This window comes from Sceloporus undulatus, chromosome 2 (assembly GCF_019175285.1).
Source record: "Sceloporus undulatus isolate JIND9_A2432 ecotype Alabama chromosome 2, SceUnd_v1.1, whole genome shotgun sequence".
Taxonomy (NCBI): domain Eukaryota; kingdom Metazoa; phylum Chordata; class Lepidosauria; order Squamata; family Phrynosomatidae; genus Sceloporus; species Sceloporus undulatus.
This window is the reverse complement of record NC_056523.1, coordinates 158,870,095-158,887,433: the sequence shown is the minus strand read 5'-3', so window position 1 is coordinate 158,887,433 and position 17,339 is coordinate 158,870,095. Positions and strand designations below refer to the sequence as shown.

General features: G+C 45.0%; 2 protein-coding genes across 5 annotated transcripts in view; one reads left to right on the top strand and one right to left on the bottom strand.

The window, feature by feature from the left end:
* ORMDL2 (ORMDL sphingolipid biosynthesis regulator 2) overlaps positions 1-6,492 on the bottom strand; it is a 16,218-nt gene extending 9,726 nt beyond the window's left edge. Inside the window, exons 1-2 of one of the 4 annotated variants that reach the window (XM_042454527.1) lie at positions 6,387-6,464; positions 5,722-5,924 (exon numbers count right to left, since the gene is read on the bottom strand). In XM_042454527.1, coding sequence (XP_042310461.1) covers positions 5,722-5,780 — 59 coding nt within the window. In that variant the 5' untranslated portion in view covers positions 5,781-5,924; positions 6,387-6,464. Of the gene's footprint in view, positions 1-4,365; positions 4,499-4,801; positions 4,819-5,721; positions 5,925-6,386 lie in introns of those variants that run through there. The other 3 variants (XM_042454528.1, XM_042454530.1, XM_042454529.1) reach the window with 3 other exon arrangements.
* Positions 6,493-6,616: 124 nt separating this feature from the next.
* LOC121920433 (SAP domain containing ribonucleoprotein) overlaps positions 6,617-17,339 on the top strand; it is a 103,605-nt gene continuing 92,882 nt past the window's right edge. The window contains exons 1-3 of the mRNA XM_042447572.1: positions 6,617-6,762; positions 11,924-12,023; positions 14,265-14,311. Of these exons, the coding sequence (XP_042303506.1) occupies positions 6,718-6,762; positions 11,924-12,023; positions 14,265-14,311 (192 nt within the window). The 5' untranslated portion in view covers positions 6,617-6,717. The remainder of the gene's footprint in view (positions 6,763-11,923; positions 12,024-14,264; positions 14,312-17,339) is intronic.

Genomic DNA, 17,339 nt, shown 5'->3' with positions numbered 1-17,339 from the left:
GTTTCCTCACTGATCCCTGGCCTTAAACAGGCTGGGCAGAGGTGATGCAGAGAAATCCTTTGCCATGTCTTTGGCTGGCCTGTCCTCTGAACTCTGGCTGGGCAGAGATGCTGAGGAGGGAAGTATCCATGACTTCTGGCCAGTTTCCTCACTGATCCCTGGCCTTAAACAGGCTGGGCAGAGGTGATGTGGAGAAACAGAGACATGGAGGGGAAACCCCTCACCGTCTGTTCCCACGGCTCCAATGTGCTGCAATGCTGTTTGCAGAAATCTCCTGTGCTCCCACCATGAGAGGGGGGCAGCTTGAAGGAGAAGGAGAGTCATTGGCAAAGCCAAGACCTTTCTCCAATCCTGGGAGCCCTTGCCATGTTAAGTCCTTCTTCATGCTCCCAAGGCAGCAAGAGAAACGAAGAGAATAAAAGGACTGGAGTGGCAGTAGTGAAGAAGCTGCAGAGCAACAGCAAACCCATCCCAATGGGTCTCTCTCTGAAGCCAGCTCCTTCTGTTGAGCTGGCAGACCCTGAGCCAGGGAAGTCTGAGCTAAGGATGACCCTTAGCCAGTGCTCTTGGGGTCCTCTGCCATAGCCACCACCAAAGAAGGGGGGAAAGGCAGGAGAGAGAAGAAGGGAAGGCCAAGAAAACTCTCAAACCGCTTTCGGAGAAGGAAAAACCTTGCTGGCTCGAAGAGACACATCCTGCTAGGAGCATAGGCAGGAACAAGACTGAGGCCCAGTGGGGCTAGCTCCTCCCTATATAGGGGCCGGTCTTTTGTTTATAGTCCCTGCCTAAAGGAGCAAATAGGAGGAGCTAAATCCAGATTACAGGAGGACAGGACCCTCTCTGCTGGGAAAACCATGGCTCATTTTAGTGTCATGATGAAAGTAAGGAATTATTCCCAAATCAAGGCTACAGCCCATGGGAATGACCAAAATGGAGATTTGGCAGTCAATTCAATATATTGTATTATCTATCTTACAGGCATCTTCTTACAGACTTCATTGCTCTCATTTCCCTGCTTGTAGTACAGTGTAGTTTGGATTTTGTGATTCAAGGGCTGCATTGGTAGACGTGGGTGACTTTGACAGGATGCCACATGTGATTATTCTACAGGAACATCTACATTTCAGTCATTATAAAAGTACAGCAGTGTCTCTTGAAACACACTGCATGAATATATCTCAGAGTAGATATCTGACCCTACTGTGCATCTTCACTCCCTTGCTTAAAGAAACCTTTCTGGTTCACCATCCCCGAATACCACCTATGAGCGAAAGAAGAAAAAGCTGAGTATACAGCTTGTGAGTTTCTGCCAGCTACTACAAAGCAAAAAACCATAATCAGACTGAGACAGTGCCTGCTCAGGAGAGAAAAAGGGCAATTATGGCTTTATACTGTAGAGCAGCAGTGAGCAATTGTGAATTTGCAGCTCCTCCTGGCCTACAATTACCATCACCTTTAGCTAGCACAACCAATAGTGAGAGATCATGGGAGCTGCAGGTCAGAAACATCTGGAGGGCCACATTTCTGCAGAATGAAACAGGAGCAAGAATCTTCTGTTTCAGCCAGCCAAAGAAATGCCTTTATTCAGCAGGAAAGATTAGTAGTGCTTTCCAGAAGGTCCCAAATTTAGCCTCTCCATGGCTGCTGCCACATTGCGGAATTTATGTAGTTTGGCATTGCTTAGCTGTCATAATTCCATCCTATGAAATCCTGGAATATGTAGCACCAGAGCTCTCTGACAAGGAAGGCTAAATATCTCACAAATCTACATATCCCAAATTCCATACCATTGAACCATGCCAGTCAAAGTAGTGTCAAACTGCATTAATTTTGCTGTGTGGCAGCAGCCCAATTAAGGCTAGGCAATCCTAGTCTGTATTCCAGTGAGCCAGCAAGAGCCCTTGAATGTTACTCAACTGTTATATGCCACCAATGAAATGGTGGAATCATGAAATGTTCTATATTTGTCATTATCGAAAGGGATCTTGCAGCACCCTTGAGACTAACTGAAAGATATAAGTTGATAGCATGAGCTTTCATAGACTTCAGCCTACTTTCTTAGATACATGTGGTGGAGCAGAAAGGAAAATGGGAGGAAGATGGGAAAGGAAGTTTGGAAAGAGAAACAGCAGAATTTGAGTGTATCAACAAACCCCAATCTACCAACAGTGGGTTGAACAGAGACAATGGTTTCTACACACACTATAATACTAGCTAACCCCCAGCCTAATGGAGGGATCTCTTGGACAATTCATCACAGCTTCTCTTTTGTACCCATACTACATCCCAATATTAATTTACATGGTTATCTAACCTTGGCTTTAGGTAATATCCTTGCCCAACAACTATAGCTAAAACTGAACTTGTCACCTCATCTCCTCACCCACAAAGTATTTACATTGCTATGGACATTCCCACACAAAGACTGCTATAAAAGTCATAGAGTTGGAAGAGATTACTAGGACCATCCAGTCCAACCCCTGACATGCAGGAACTCACAATCAAAGCACCCCCCACAGATGGCCATCCAGCCTGTTTAAAAACCTCAAAAGAAGGAGACTTCACCAATCTCCAAGGGAGTGTATTCCACTGTTGAATGGCTTGTACTATCAAGAAGTTTCTCCTAATGTTGAGGTGGAATCTCTTTACCTTTAGCTTGCATCCATTGTTCTGGGTCCTGTTCTCTGAAGCAGCAAAAAACAAGCTTGCTCCCTCCTTAACATGATACCCCTTCAAATACTTAACCAGGGCTACCATATTATTTCTTAACCTTCTCTTCCCCAGGCTAAACATACCCAGATCCCTAAGTCTCTCCTCACAGGACATGGTTTCCAGACCCTTCACCATTTTAGTCGCCCTCCTCTAGATACGCTCCAGCTTGTCAACATCTTTTTTGAATTGTGGTGCCCAGAACTGGACACAGTATTCCATGTGAGGCCTGACCAAAGCAAAATACAGTGGCACTATTCTCAGGTGGATGCGATGGTCAGGAGCACCTGTTACCAGCTTCGGCTGATACGCCAGCTGCGACCCTACCTGGGTCGGTGGTACATGCTCTGGTAACCTCTCGGTTGGATTTCTGTAATGTGCTCTACATGGGGCAACCCTTGTACCAAACCCGGAAGCTCCAATTAGTACAGAATATGACAGCTAGGTTGGTCACTGGATGCTCCAGGACTAGCCATATAACACCTATCCTGCAAGATCTACATTGGCTGCCTATTTGCTTCCGGGCACAATACAAGGTGTTGGTTATTACCTATAAAGCCCTAAATGGCTTGGGCCCAGGGTACTTGGAGGACCGCCTCTCCCCATATAATCCGCCCCGCACTCTCAGATCGGTCGGGAAGCATTTGTTGAGGGTTCCTAAGACGAGATATATCTCGTCCTCACAAAGGGCATTTTCTACCTCAGCCCCGCAAATCTGGAACTCCCTTCCTGACGAGCTCCGCTCTGTCACCTCCCTAGATCTTTTTAGGAAGAAACAAGATCTTTCTTTTCCGACAAGCTTTCCCCCATGTGTCCTAATGTTATGCTGTTCTCCCCCTGATATACAAATGTTTTTATCCAGCTAGCTTTGTTTTTGTGGTTTTAATTATCTGTGTAAGTTTTATAGTTTGTAACTATTTTGTCGGTAATACGTGTTATGTCGGGTTTTTATATTGTATCACTTCTTGCTGTACACCGCTGTGATCTAATTTGGAATAGCGGTATATAAATAAATTATTATTATTATTATTATTACTTCACTCAGTCTAGACACTATACTTCTACTGATGCAGCCTAGAATCACATTGGCCTTTTTATCTACCACATCACGCTGTTGACTCATGTTGAACTTGTGGTCTGCTAGGACTACTTGATCCATTTCACATGTAGTCTTGTTAAGCCAGGTGTCACCCATCCTATATCTGTGCATTTCAGTGCAGTATCTTAAATTTCTCCCTGCTGAAGTTCGTTTTGTTACTTCTGGCCCAGCTTTCTAATCTATTAAGGTCATTCTGAATTTTGATCTTGTCCTCTGGGGTATTAGCTACTCCTCCTAATTTGGTGTCATCTGCAAATTTGATAAGTAGGCCTCCAATTCTGTCATCCAAGACATTGTTGAATAGCACTGGACCCAGGACAGAACCCTGTGGCACCCCACTGGTCACTTCCCTCCAAGATGAAAAGGAGCCACTACTGAGCAATGTTTAGCCCACATTTTACTAGCAGGTTTGCAAGAATAAAGAGGAGGTCTGTCCACTTCACTACATGCATCTGAGAAAGTAGGCTCAAGTCTACAAAAACTCAGGCTACCAGCTTCTTTCTTCCAGTTAGTCTCAAAGATTTTCCAGACTAACATGGCTATGTCTTTATATTTACCATGTTACCCTTCCCTCCCATGCCTCATATGGCAACTAGGAGTGGTTGTGTACATCTACACTGTAGAAATAATGTGATGTTGAAGGCTTTCACGGCTGGCATCCATAATTTTTTTGTGGGTTTTTCGGGCTATGTGGCCATGTTCTGGAAGAGTTTATTTCTGACATTTCACTAGCAGTTGTGACTGGCATCTTCAGAGAATGCTGGCATGGAAGTGAGTAGAGTATAAATACTGTGTGACCTTTGGTAGAGAGGAAGCAATTTACATGTTAATCTGTGTGTTAGCCTGTTGTTGAATGGCAAGGCCTCAGGGTGTCTATTTAATTATTGATCCACTGTCTGCTGGGAAATCCCCCTGACGCTGGGTGGTTTTCATTTGCATGTACTGGATCTTGATTTTGGTGTTTTTCAGGACTAGTAGACAAACTTTGTTTACTTTAAGGGTTTCGTCTTTCCTATTCAAGGTGTCCAGGTGTTTATGGATTTCAATGGCTTCCCTGTGCATCCTGACATGGTCCAGAACCTCGGTGTTTTCAAACAGTCTTTTATGCCCAGGATGGTTTGTGGCATGTTCTGCTACTGCTGATTTTTCTGGCTGACCCAGTCTGCAGTGTCTCTCGTGTTCCTTGATTCCTGTTTGCACACTGCGTTTGGTGGTCCCTATGTAGACTTGTCCGCAGTTGTATGGTATGCAGTAAACTCCTGCGGCTGTGAGAGGGTCTCTCTGGTCCTTGGCTGAGCGAAGCATTTGCTGAATTTTCTTTGTCGGTTTGTAAACCATTTGAAGGTTGTGCTTCCTCACCACTTTGCCTATTCTGTCTGTGACTCCTTTGATGTATGGTAAAAGTACCTTCCCTTTTGGTGGCTGCTTGGTTCGGTTTGCGGATGACTAGGAGATCCCAAAATGGCAGTGTTCCTTAATTTTCTTTTTCCATAGAGAATTGGGTGCTGGGGTGGATGTTGTTCAGATGGTTCAGGAATACAGCCAGGTCTTCTTTTCCATGGCTCCGGATGGTGAAAGTGTCATCCACGTATCGGAAACATGTTGTGGGCTTTTTTTGGTGCTGTTTGCAGGGCTTCCTGATCCCAGGGTTTGACACTGCTTTAACTGCCATTGCTCCATGCTACAGAATCCTGGGATCTGTTGTTTTATGTGGCAGGGAAGGCTTAAAAGGCCTTGTAAAACTCACTACTTGAGATGTTGTGCTGGAGTGTGTGTGTTGCGGATACTGTGGGTGGCCAAAGAGACAAACAACTGGGTCCTTAAACAGATCAAGCTGGAATTCTCCCTGGAAGCCAGGATGATGAAATTGAGGCTATGGTACTTTGGCCAGATCATGAAGATAAATGACTCACTAGAAATCACAATGAAGCTGGGAAAGGTGGTATGCAGTAAAAAGAGAGGAAGACCACATGCCGGATGGTTAGGCTTAATGAGGGGGTCCAGGGGACTGAATCTGCAGGGCCAGAGCAGCGGAGGGCAGGGGTTTGGAGAGAGGGGCCTCAGGCACAGCGTGGCCATGAGTCAGGAGTGGCCAGAGGTCCTAACTGCAAAGGCACTGCAAACAAGAAAAAAAATATGGGATGTGAGCAGAAAAGAGCTAAAGACACCCATATAAATGTAAACTCTTGCCCTGAGTCAGGCTCAAAATGGAGGGCATGACCAAATGAAAGCTAGAAGCCACTCCTATGAATATGACCTCCTGCTTCTGGGTCAGGCTTTAAAGGGCAAGGAATTCAAGGGAAAAGGGGGGGGGGGGCACGGCCAAAGTAAAGATGAAACAGGGAAGTCCCTGCTTCTCGGTGATGCTGAAAACGGAGGACGTTTTAAAACCCCTCCCGGACAGAAGGCTGAAATGGAGGGCATGCCCTGGAAAAGGAGGGCGGCTAAGAGCCCAACTAGGAAACCGGGCAGGCACTGCACAAGATGGAGGGGCAACAGCACTTAAAGCGCTATCAAACCGCATCACTCCTGCAGTGTGCATGCACCCTCTCCCCGCTCCCCCCAATCCTCGCCCTACCTGGCGGCTTCCGCGGCGCCTACGCTTCCTTGCCAAACAGACCCAGAGAGGATGAGGGGCTGCTGCTGCTACTGCTTCCCGGAAGACCGCCGGCCCCGCCCACCCCCTCCGGCGCCTCAGCCAATGGCCGCCCGGCGTCGCCTGCTCCCTTGCTCCCCATTGGCCCTTTCCGTCGCCGGCTCGTCGGCGCTCAGCGCGAGGAGCCAATGAGGAGGAGGGATGTTGGGAGGCCTGAAGTCGGAGCGGGACCGCGGCCGGTGATTGGTTGGAATGCGGAGGGAGGTGCGCGCGCGCGGAGGGCCTGCAGAGACCAGAGGGAGGCGAAGAGAAGATGGCGGCGGCGGCCGCGGAGACGGTGGAGCTGCACAAGTTGAAGGTACGGAGGCCGCTTGGCGTTCTTTTTCTTTTTCTCTTGGGCGCCCTCCATTTTGCGGTGCCTCTGCGCTCGGCCTCCCCTCCAGTCCTCGTCCCCGGCGAGGGCTTGTGCCTCCTCCTCCTCCTCCTCCTCTGCCGCGAGGGCGGGAAAGCCAGGGCCGGCGTCGTCGTCGTCGTCGTCCTCCGCTTCCCCGGCGCGGCCTTTCCTTGCCCCTGCCGCCTCAGCTCCCGCGCGGGCTTACTTTCATTGGCGCGTCACTCCCGAGGGCTACGCACGGCCGAGTGGCTGGAGAGCAGGGCTCGAATGCACTGGGCGAGTCACGCTCTCTCGGCCTCAGGGGAGGCACGGCAAGCCCTCTCCCTCTGGACGGAGTCTTGCCCAGGAAGCCCCGGATAGAGGAGCTGGAGGAGGCCCAGGCGCCAAACAGCAGCGCCCCGAGTCTGTGCTTCTTAAGAGTCACGCGGCCTCTCTAGTGTCGCTTTCATACAAGTTTGGCCTGCGAGGTTTCTGCTTCTAAGGCCAAAGTCACAAGGACTGCAGATAAACATCAGCTAGCTTGCTCTATTGTTAGAAGGAGGGGGCAGGTGTCTGTATCACTTTGGTGACTTGTTATTGTTGTGTGCCTTCAGGCCATTTCCAGTTTATGACAACCCTAAGGCAAACGTATCATAGGGTTTTCTTGGCAAGGTTTGGTCAGAGTGGGTTTGTCATTGCCATCCTCAGAGGCTGAGAGAGTGTGACTTGCCCAAGGTCACCCACTGGATTTCCGTGGCCAAACCAGGATTCGAACTCTGGTTTCCAAAGTCATAGTCCAACGCTCAAACCACTACTCCACATTGGCTCTCCATAGCGCTAAAATACAGGCACCAGTGATAGCCAATCAGTATGGATACCGAGGGACCTACTGCAGTCACCTGCAACATTTGTGGGATGTTTGTCTTCTTGCCTAGGGATATGGGGAACTTCACCTGCACTAGTTGCAAGTTGGTAGCCCTCTTAGAAGAGAAAGTAGAGCAGCTGGAGTCCCAGGTAGCTACACTTCAGCGTCATAGGGAGCAAGAGGCTTTCCTGACCTGAATGGACCAGACAGTCTTGGACGGGAAACGCACAGAGAAAGTTGCTGGGGAGGAGGAGGTCACTTCACACACAACAGAAGTAGATAGTTGGAGGAGTGTCACACACAGAAGTAGGGAAACCAAGGAACATTCTGTGAGCTTGCATCTCTCGCTACTATCAAGGAGGAACAGCAGCAGGGACAGACTTCAGGGACAGAGCAGGGGACCCAGAGAGCTCCACCAAAGGGAACAGCCGCTGCTAAGCCTCGGAGGAGACGTGTGGTGGTCGTGGGGGACTCTTTGATGAGAGGCACTGAACCAGTGGTTTGTGGGCCTGACAAGATGTCTCGGGAGGTGTACTGTCTCCCTGCGGCAAAGATCCATGATGTGACAGAGAGGCTGACAAGACTTGTCAAGCCTACTGACCATTACCCCTTTCTTTTGATTCATGTGGGAACCAATGATACTGCAAGGCACAGCCTTTAGAATATCATAAGGGATTATGAGGCTTTGGGTAGGAAGATGAAAGAGATGGATGCACAGGTTGTCATCTCATCTCTTCTCCCAGTTGAAGGGCATGGTCCAGGAAGGGAGAAGAAAACAGCGGATGTAAATAACTGGCTCAGTAGCTGGTGCCGCCAAGAACGGTTTGGATTCTTGGACCATGGGCTGCGGTTCCATGAGGAAGGACTTCTGGCAAGGGATGGGTTGCATCTCACGCCAGTTGGCAAAAACGTTTTTGCTAATAATCTCAAAAATTTGATCAGGAGGGCTTTAAACTGAGTTATGTGGGGGAGGGAGACAGTATTCTGGAAGGCAAAGGGCTGGAGAAAATAGTCAAACTGACACAGGCAAACAGTGCAAGGACCCAAAGTGGGAGGCAAAAGAACTTGCACAGGCAGCAAGTAAAGGGGACCCATGGTCTTAGATGTCTCTACACTAATGCACAGAGCATGGGGAATAAGCAAGATGAACTTCATCTCCTAGCACAACAAAGCAAATATGATATAATAGTGAGATGAGTCTCACGATTGGAATGTAGAAATAGAGGGGTATAACCTTTTCAAGAGAAACAGGCCAAACAGGAAAGGAGGAGGAATAGCCTTATATGTCAGGGACATTTACACCAGTGAAGAGATCCAGGACATCAATCCTGGAAGCCAGGTGGAGAGCATCTGGATAAAAATTAAAGGGGAGGGAAACAACAGGGATGTTATTGTGGTAGTCTACTAGAGACCCCCAAGTCAGACTGAGGAATTGGATGATGTCTTTCTAGAACAGATGACCACACATTCAGAAAAGAGAGATGTAGTAGTGATGGGCGACTTCAACTATTTGCTGGAAGTCAAACTCAGCCAAATCCTCAAGATCTAGCAAATTCCTCACTTGCCTTGGAGACAATTTCATTGTCCAAAAGGTGGAAGAGGCAACAAGGGGATCAGCTATTTTAGATCTGATCCTAACCAACAGGGATGACCTAGTTAATGGAGTGCAAGTGGTAAGATCCTTAGGTGGAAGTGATCATGCCCTGGTGGCGCAGTGGTTAAATGCCTGTACTGCAGCCATTCACTCAAAACCACAAGGTTGCGAGTTCAAGACCAGCAAAAAGGGCCCAAGCTCGACCCAGGCTTGCATCCTTCTGAGGTCGCTAAAATGAGTACCCAGACTGTTGGGGGCAAATTAGCTTACTTGCTAATTAGCTTACTTGCTGTTCACCGCTATGATCTTTGGAATAGCGGTATATAAATAAAACAAATTATTATTTATTATTATGCACTCCTGTAGTTTGTTATACAATGGAAAGGAGAAGCCAGGCATAGTCAGACACGCATTCTAGACTTTAGGAGAGCAGATTTTAATAAACTTAAAGAAATACTGGGGGTGATTCCATGGTCAGGTATACTTAAGTAGAAAGGAGTTCAGGACAGATGGGACTTTATCAAAAGGGAGATACTGAAGGCACAATTTCAAACAGTTCCATTGAGAAAGAAAGATGGGAGGTGTCTCAAGAAACCAGGATGGAACTTTCAACTGAGCTAAGTTTTAAACGGGACATGTATAAGAAATGGAAAAAATGGGGAAATCACGAAAAAGGAATTCAAACAAATAGCGAGCCTGTGTAGGGGTAAAGTCAGAAAAGCCAAGGCTTGCTAGAGAGGTTAAGAACAACAAAAAGGGCTTTTATGGATATGTCAACAGCAAAAGGAGGAAGAAGGCCACTGCATGCAGAAGATGGCAAAATGCTAACAGGGGACAGTGAAAAGGCAGAATTACTCCTTTTTTGCTTCAGTCTTCTCAGAAAAGGCAAAGGGTGCTCAACCTGAGGATAATGGAGCAGAGGACAGAATAGGGGAAATTTAGTAGAGAATAAGTAAAGAGATAGTACAGGAATATCTGGTTAAACTAAATGAATATAAGCCTCCAGGACTTGATCCAAGAGTATTAAAAGAACTGGCAAATGTAATATTTGAGCCATTGGCAATAATCTTTGAAAACTCCTGGAGAACAGGAGAAGTCCCAGCAGACTGGAAGAGGGCAAACGTTGTCCCCATCTTCAAAAAGGGGAAAAAAGAGGATCCCAACAATTATCGTCCAGTTAGTCTGACATCAATACCAGGAAAGATTCTGGAGCAGATCATTAAAAAGAGAATCTGTGAACATCTAGAAAGCAATTCCATAATCACAAAAAGTCAACACGGGTTTCAGAGAAAGAAGTCATGCCAGACAAACCTGATCTCTTTTTTTGATAAAATTACTAGCTTGTTAGATGGAGGGAATACTGTGGATATAGTATATCTTGATTTCAGTAAGGCCTTTGACAAAGTTCCCCATGATATTCTTGCAAACAAGTTTGTAGAATGTGGGCTAGACAAGGCAACTGTTACGTGGATTTGTAATTGGTTGACCGGCCAAACCCAAAGGGTGCTCAACAATGGCTCCTTTTCATCCTGGAGAGAAGTGATCAGTGGGGTCCCACAGGGCTCTGTCCTGGGGCCAGTGCTATTCAACATCTTCATCAATGACTTGGATGACAGAATTGGGGGCATATTTATCAAATTTGCAGATGACACCAAATTAGGAGGAATAGCTAATACTCCTGAGGACAGGATCAAAATTCAAAATGACCTTAATAGATTAGAATGCTGGGCCAAAGCTAACAAAATGAAATTTAACACAGAGAAATGTAAGGTACTGCACTTAGGGCGGAAAAATTAAACACACAGATATAGGATGGGTGACACCTGGCTGAACGAGACTACATGTGAAAGCGATCTAGGAGTCCAAGTAGGCCACAAGTTGAACATGAGTCAACAGTGTGATGTGGCAGCTAACAAGGCCAATATGATTTTAGGCTGCATCAATAGAAGCATAGTCTTTAGATCAAGAGAAGTAATAGTGCCCTACCTGGAATATTGTGTCCAGTTCTGGGCACCACATTTTAAAAAGGATGTGGAGAAACTGGAACGTGTCCAAAGGAGGGCAGCCAAAATGGTGGAGTCTGGAAACTATGCCCTAGGAGGGAAGACTTAGGGAGCTGGGGATGTTCAACATAGAGAAGAGAAGGTTAAGGGGTGATATAATAGCCCTGTTGAATACTTGAAGGGATGTCATATTGAGGAGGGAGCAAGCTTATTTGCTGCTGCTGCAGAGACTAGGACCCCGAGCAATGGATGCAAGCTACAGGAAAAGAGATTCCACCTCAGCATTAGGAGGAACTTCCTGACAGTAAGGGGCTGTTCGACAGTGGAGCAAATTCCCTCGGAGTGTAGTGGAATCTCCTTCCTTAGAGGTCTTTAAACAGAGGCTGGATGGCCAACTGTCGGGTATGCTTTGATTTAGATTTTCTGCATGGCAAAAGGAGGTTAGACTGGATGGCCCTTGCTGTCTTCCAATTCTATGATTCTAAATGTATTATATATCTCATTGTGTTGTGAAGGAAACTTGAAAATATAGTAACTGTTCACTAAATCATACAACATAGTATAAAACACGAAGCTTACTTTGTTAATACTGTTATTTGTTTACTGATCTTTGTTTATATTTTCCCTTTTGAAGTTATAGGAAGCAACATGCTTTATTAATACAAAATTGTTTATACCTTACAGCTTGCTGAGCTGAAGCAAGAATGTTTAGCCCGAGGACTGGAGGCAAAGGGAAATAAACAGGACCTGATCAACAGATTGCAGACTTATCTTGAGCAGCATGGTACGTTCCTCACTACACTGCCAAGATCCTTGCAGTGTAACTATGAGGCTGTGCAGACTGCTCCCAAGGGGTGGCCTGCAGTCGCCTCTAGCTGTGCTGGATAGACGTGACACGATAGACGTGGCACTATGGCTTTAAGGCACTCCTTTGTCACTACATAATGTAAATACAGTGCCAAAGGAGTGTCATGACATCATGTGGAGCAATGCCCGGCATTACGCCACCATGGGATCAGAGTTGGGGCATGCATTGTATGGATGCCACCCCCTGACTCTGTCCCCAGGCCAGCTTTAATGGCCAGTCTGCACAGCCCCTATATTCAGCTGATGCTGCTTGTTAGGCTTGGAAGGGAGCCACTTTCCATCGAGTCCAATAGATCAATTTTGTAGTTGCCGTTTTCTGCAGCAGCAGTGTACCACCACTGTTACCACCACTGTTCCTCTTACATATGATAGGATTCTGCACTAGTCACTGCTTCTTGATTGTATCCAGTACAGTGCTTTTAGTGGCAAGATAACATAGTATACTAATAGATGGTTTATACACACATTTCAAACAGTACACTAAATGTTTTTCTGCTTTTAGGGACTGCTTTTATAATGGAACAGAATAGCAGTGTTTTGAATATGACTGTATACAGAGCATCAAATAGTGATTTGACATTGCTTGCATATTTTTATTCTCTCACTCCCTCACTTCATTTAACACTAACCATATTACATGCAGTAAGCAAACTGATCTGTGCTTGCTGTCGAAAATAAAATTGGATATTATGACTGCATGCTTAGGTGTAACAGCAGACTATAGTTTGAATTAAACAGCAAGTCATGCTGGGAATTAGAACACATAGGAAAGGGAGAAAGCTCATTTATTTACGTGTAAGCTTTTGTAACTTTGACCATAAGATATACAGTTGTCCCTCCATATTTGCTAGGATTAGGGGAACAAGACCCCCGTGAATATGGAAAAACTGCAAATAACAAAAACACTGTTTTTACCTGAGAGGACACCTCTCTAGGGGGCTTTCTTCACCGGCATTTGGGACGTCCAGAGGACGTCCCATTTTAAAAAAGGGGAGTCTCTTATAGACGCCCCTGGGCCTAGTACGGACTCCGTCCGTACAAGATGGCGCCGGCCCTTCTACATGGCCGGCACCATCTTTGCGTATCCGTGTATAAGAAGGGCCAACTGTAAAAGCACCCAAAACACACTTTGGAAGGTGACACTCTCTCGGCTTCTGAAACAGTGCCTGCATGTCTCTCAAGCTGACTCCTATCATCATCATCATTACACTATCATTGTCAAAGCAAGGGAGACTTGTTAGCACTTAAAGCATACAAAATAAAATTTAAAAAAACCTTGAGGCCTCTGGCCACTCACCACCTCCTCCTTCTGCTCTCCCTCCTCCTCCTCCTGCTCCCCCTCCATCTCTTCCTCCTCCTCCTCCTCCTTCTGCTCCCCCCTCCTCCTCTTCCTTCTCCTCTTCCTCCTCTTCCTTCTTCTCATCCCCCCTCCTCCATGCGCCACACGGCCTGGGGGCGGGGCGGAGGAGGCAGAGGAGAACGAGGTGGGCGGTGCGGGGCCACGCAGGGAGGCAGGGAGGGCCGCGTGGGGAGGGTGGTGCGGGGCTTCCCCCTTTGCCTCCTCTGCCCCAGGCCGCGCGACCCTCCTCTTCCTCCTCCGTGCGGTGGAGGAGGAAGAGGGCAGCACGGTCAAGTGGTTGTGTGTCCCAGGAGGAGGCAGTGGAGGAGAAGGCGGCGGCAAGACTGGGCTGGGGCCGGTCCTGCCGCATCCGGCCCGTGGGCCGGGGGTTGCTGACCCCTGCTCCAGGTCCTCCAGTGCAACTCTGTGGTCAATGTCCAACGTACACTGACCATAGAATGGCACTGGAGTAGCTACAAATGGTCTTTCAGTGCAACTTTTAGTTAAAGTTGACCACAGAGTTGCACTGGAGGATCTAGACAGTCCTAGAGAGAACATATTAATGAAATCCGTGAATAATCAAATCAGCAAATATCAAAGCCGCAAATATGGAGGGATGACTGTTTTTGCTACGTTGTACTAATATAATTTGCTTTGTCATAAAATCGAGGTGGTCTAGATTATTTGAAAGTGCAGAATATAACAAAAGAGACGATTCCAAGTAGAATCCATATTTCCTAACAAGTAAGAGCTCAGTACACCAAGTACGTAAAGTGTATTTTAACATATAACTATTTCTGTTTTTCTTAATGGTTTTAGCTGAGGAGGAGGCCAATGAAGAAGATGTCCTGGGAGAAGAAACAGAGGTAAAATGTATTTTTATGTAAGATAGTTATTTAATCCTTTGGTTTATGTATTGATGTATTGTACTCCATCCTAATCTTGACTTATATTTGTTCTTTCTTTCCTCATAACAGAATGTACAATTGCAAAGCTCTTTATTGCTATTAGCACTATGTTTGAACTACTGAGCAGTTCTACACATTTACTAGAAATGTTGCATGTTGACTTCTTTGGAAAGTAGAGAGCCAGAAAAATATCTAACATTAGAATTATATCATACTAATGATTTAAAAAAAAATATTTATTTGCATTATATGATAGGTGTTCTTGTGGAGATTCTTGTGTAAATAACTGGTCAACAAGCCATGAATCTCCGGTAACACATGTGCTACTATTCATTGCTATTATGAACTACAACTTGTTGGAGCTAAATTGGCTACAGTGGTGCCTCGGGTTACGAAATTAATTCGTTCCGCCGCCGCTTTCGTAACCCGAAAAGCATTCGCAAGCCGAAATGCCATAGGCGCTAATGGGGAAAAGCCGCGATTTCGTGCGAAAAAGCCGAAAAAAGCACCAAAAACTTTTTCGTAACCCGAAAAAACATTCGTAACCCGGAACAATTATTTCCTATGGGATTTTTTCGTATCCCGGAAATTTCGTAACCTGGGTATTTCGTATCCCGGGGTACCACTGTATATGATAGTATTTTATGCACTTAAATGGGAATAAATTCTATTGAACTCACTGATATACATGTTTTAGTAGATGTATATAAAATTGTGCTGCAATAGGCATTTGTTTGTTACATAATGAGTGAGCAGGACTGGAATTTTCAGCTGATTGTTCTTCATATAGATAATATGATAGTCTGGAAAACTCTACCTTTAAAAAAAATATAACTATGATACAGAAGTATCAGAACAGGTTCCTCTGAATCCTGGGTTTGTACCATGATTGCTTTATGATGAACTAGTATTGTGAAAAAAAAAATCAAGAAATTAATCTGTTTATTGCCTGTTTCATTGAGAATGTGTACTGTGCTTTTAAATATATATATTTCAATAAGAGAAATTTTCTTCATAGTTGGCCCATAGTATCCGTGGATTCCACTTTCCAAAAATTCTTGGCAGGCAGAGGCCTGTCGTTTCTTGCCTGCCTCTCTCCCCTCAAGACGGCAGTCGGGGGGAGGGCTCTTCTTCTTGGCAGGCAGAGGCCTGTCGTTTCTTTCCTGCCTCGTTTCTTGTTTCTTTCACTTTATCACACGCCCACCACATGTGATAAAAGGTTTCTGGTGGTTGTTCACACTTCCAAGAAACATTACTAGTCCCTTTATACATCTTTGAGATTCTCAGGTATCAAATACCAACAATACATCATCTTATAAAAATTTATTTAAGTTAAAAACTTAAGTAAATTTTAATCCTTTGACCGTATTTTCTTCGATTAGTCTATTAATACACTATGACAGACATTTTGAGACCATTTTATCATACATTTTTGTTTCTCTTTTATTTCCATTTTCAACAATGGTTTGTACAAATCAAACGTTTATAAATTGTACAATTCTTGTATCTCGAAATCAAATTTACTCAGATCAAAGCCAAATTTTTTTATCCATTTTAAATTGTTCATATGCCTCTCAATATGAAAACCATTGAAATTAATGTCTTCTGATTCCAGTTCCTTGTTTGTTTTTATTCTGTATTGTTCTTTTGTCAAAAATAAAAAAATCTCAATATGTTATCCATTTTTCTTTTAACATTACTTCTCTGTAAAATGCTTTTTGTATAAAAACCCACATGGGCATTTTTGGGTATACCTTTACCCTAAATTTCTTCCAAACTCTTTACCATGCAACATGTCTTATGTAGTGATTATTAAAATCTGCATTACCATACCATAAAAAGCCTTGTCACCCAAATCTCATGTTCCTCTAACTCCAGTAATCTCCAATTTTGAAGAATAATCCATAATCCAGGAAAAGAGATTCCACCTTAACATTAGGAGGAACTTCCTGACAGTAAGGGCTGTTCAACAGTGGAACAAACTCCCTCGGAGTGTAGTGGAGTCTCCTTCCTTAGAGGTCTTTAAACAGAGGCTGGATGGCCATCTGTCGAGGATGCTTTGATTGTGATTTCCTGGGGGTTGGACTGGATGGCCCTTGTGGTCTCTTCCAACTCTTATGAGTCTATGATTTTAACCAACCAAACAACATGTTGAGAAGTACAATTTTAAATCTGGTAATCCCAAACAACCTCTTTGCTTGGGATCCTGCAAAACTTCAAATCTAACTCTAGTCCTCTTTCCTGTCCAGGTAAATTTTGACACATCCTTTTGCCATTGTTTAAGTGGCACATCTTTAGTTAAAATCGGTATCATTTGACACAAAAATAACAGCTTAGGTTAAACATTCATTTTTATCACAGGTATTCTTCCCATTAATGATAATTTAAGTTTGCCCTACCTTTGTAACTACTGTTGAATTTTATTCAACATTTTCACATAGTAATTCTGAAATAACATTGAATTCTTATTTGTCAGATAAGTACACAAGTATTTAACCTTTTTTCTGCCCTTTTGGTGATATTTCTTTGAAATTATTCTACTTCTCAGTAATTGGAGAATGGACCCCAATAGGCAAGGTCTCCTACATTCCATGTCCTGGCGTGAAACAGAAAACCTCATCAGTTCATGTTCATGTGGAGTGCAGGTTCTTTTTCTGTTCTAGAATACAATCATAGAGTTATAGCATTGAAATCCTAATGATTTCCTCCCAGTTTCAAGTTCTATCTTTCTCCCCCAGCTATTTTTTGTCTTCGTTTGAGTTTCATTCTATTAGACTCTTTTTTTCCTTTACAGCTCCGGGTTGCAGTTATCTATCGCCCTCCTGGTTCTGCTACCCAGTTCCTCTCAGACTTTGAGTCATGACTGGCATTTTTTCCTTCGGATGCAGTCCCCACTTTGATCCTAGGTGACTTTAATATCCACTCTGATGATTCCAAGAATCCTGTAATGCAGGGGTCGGCAACCTCCGGCCCGTGGGCCGGATGC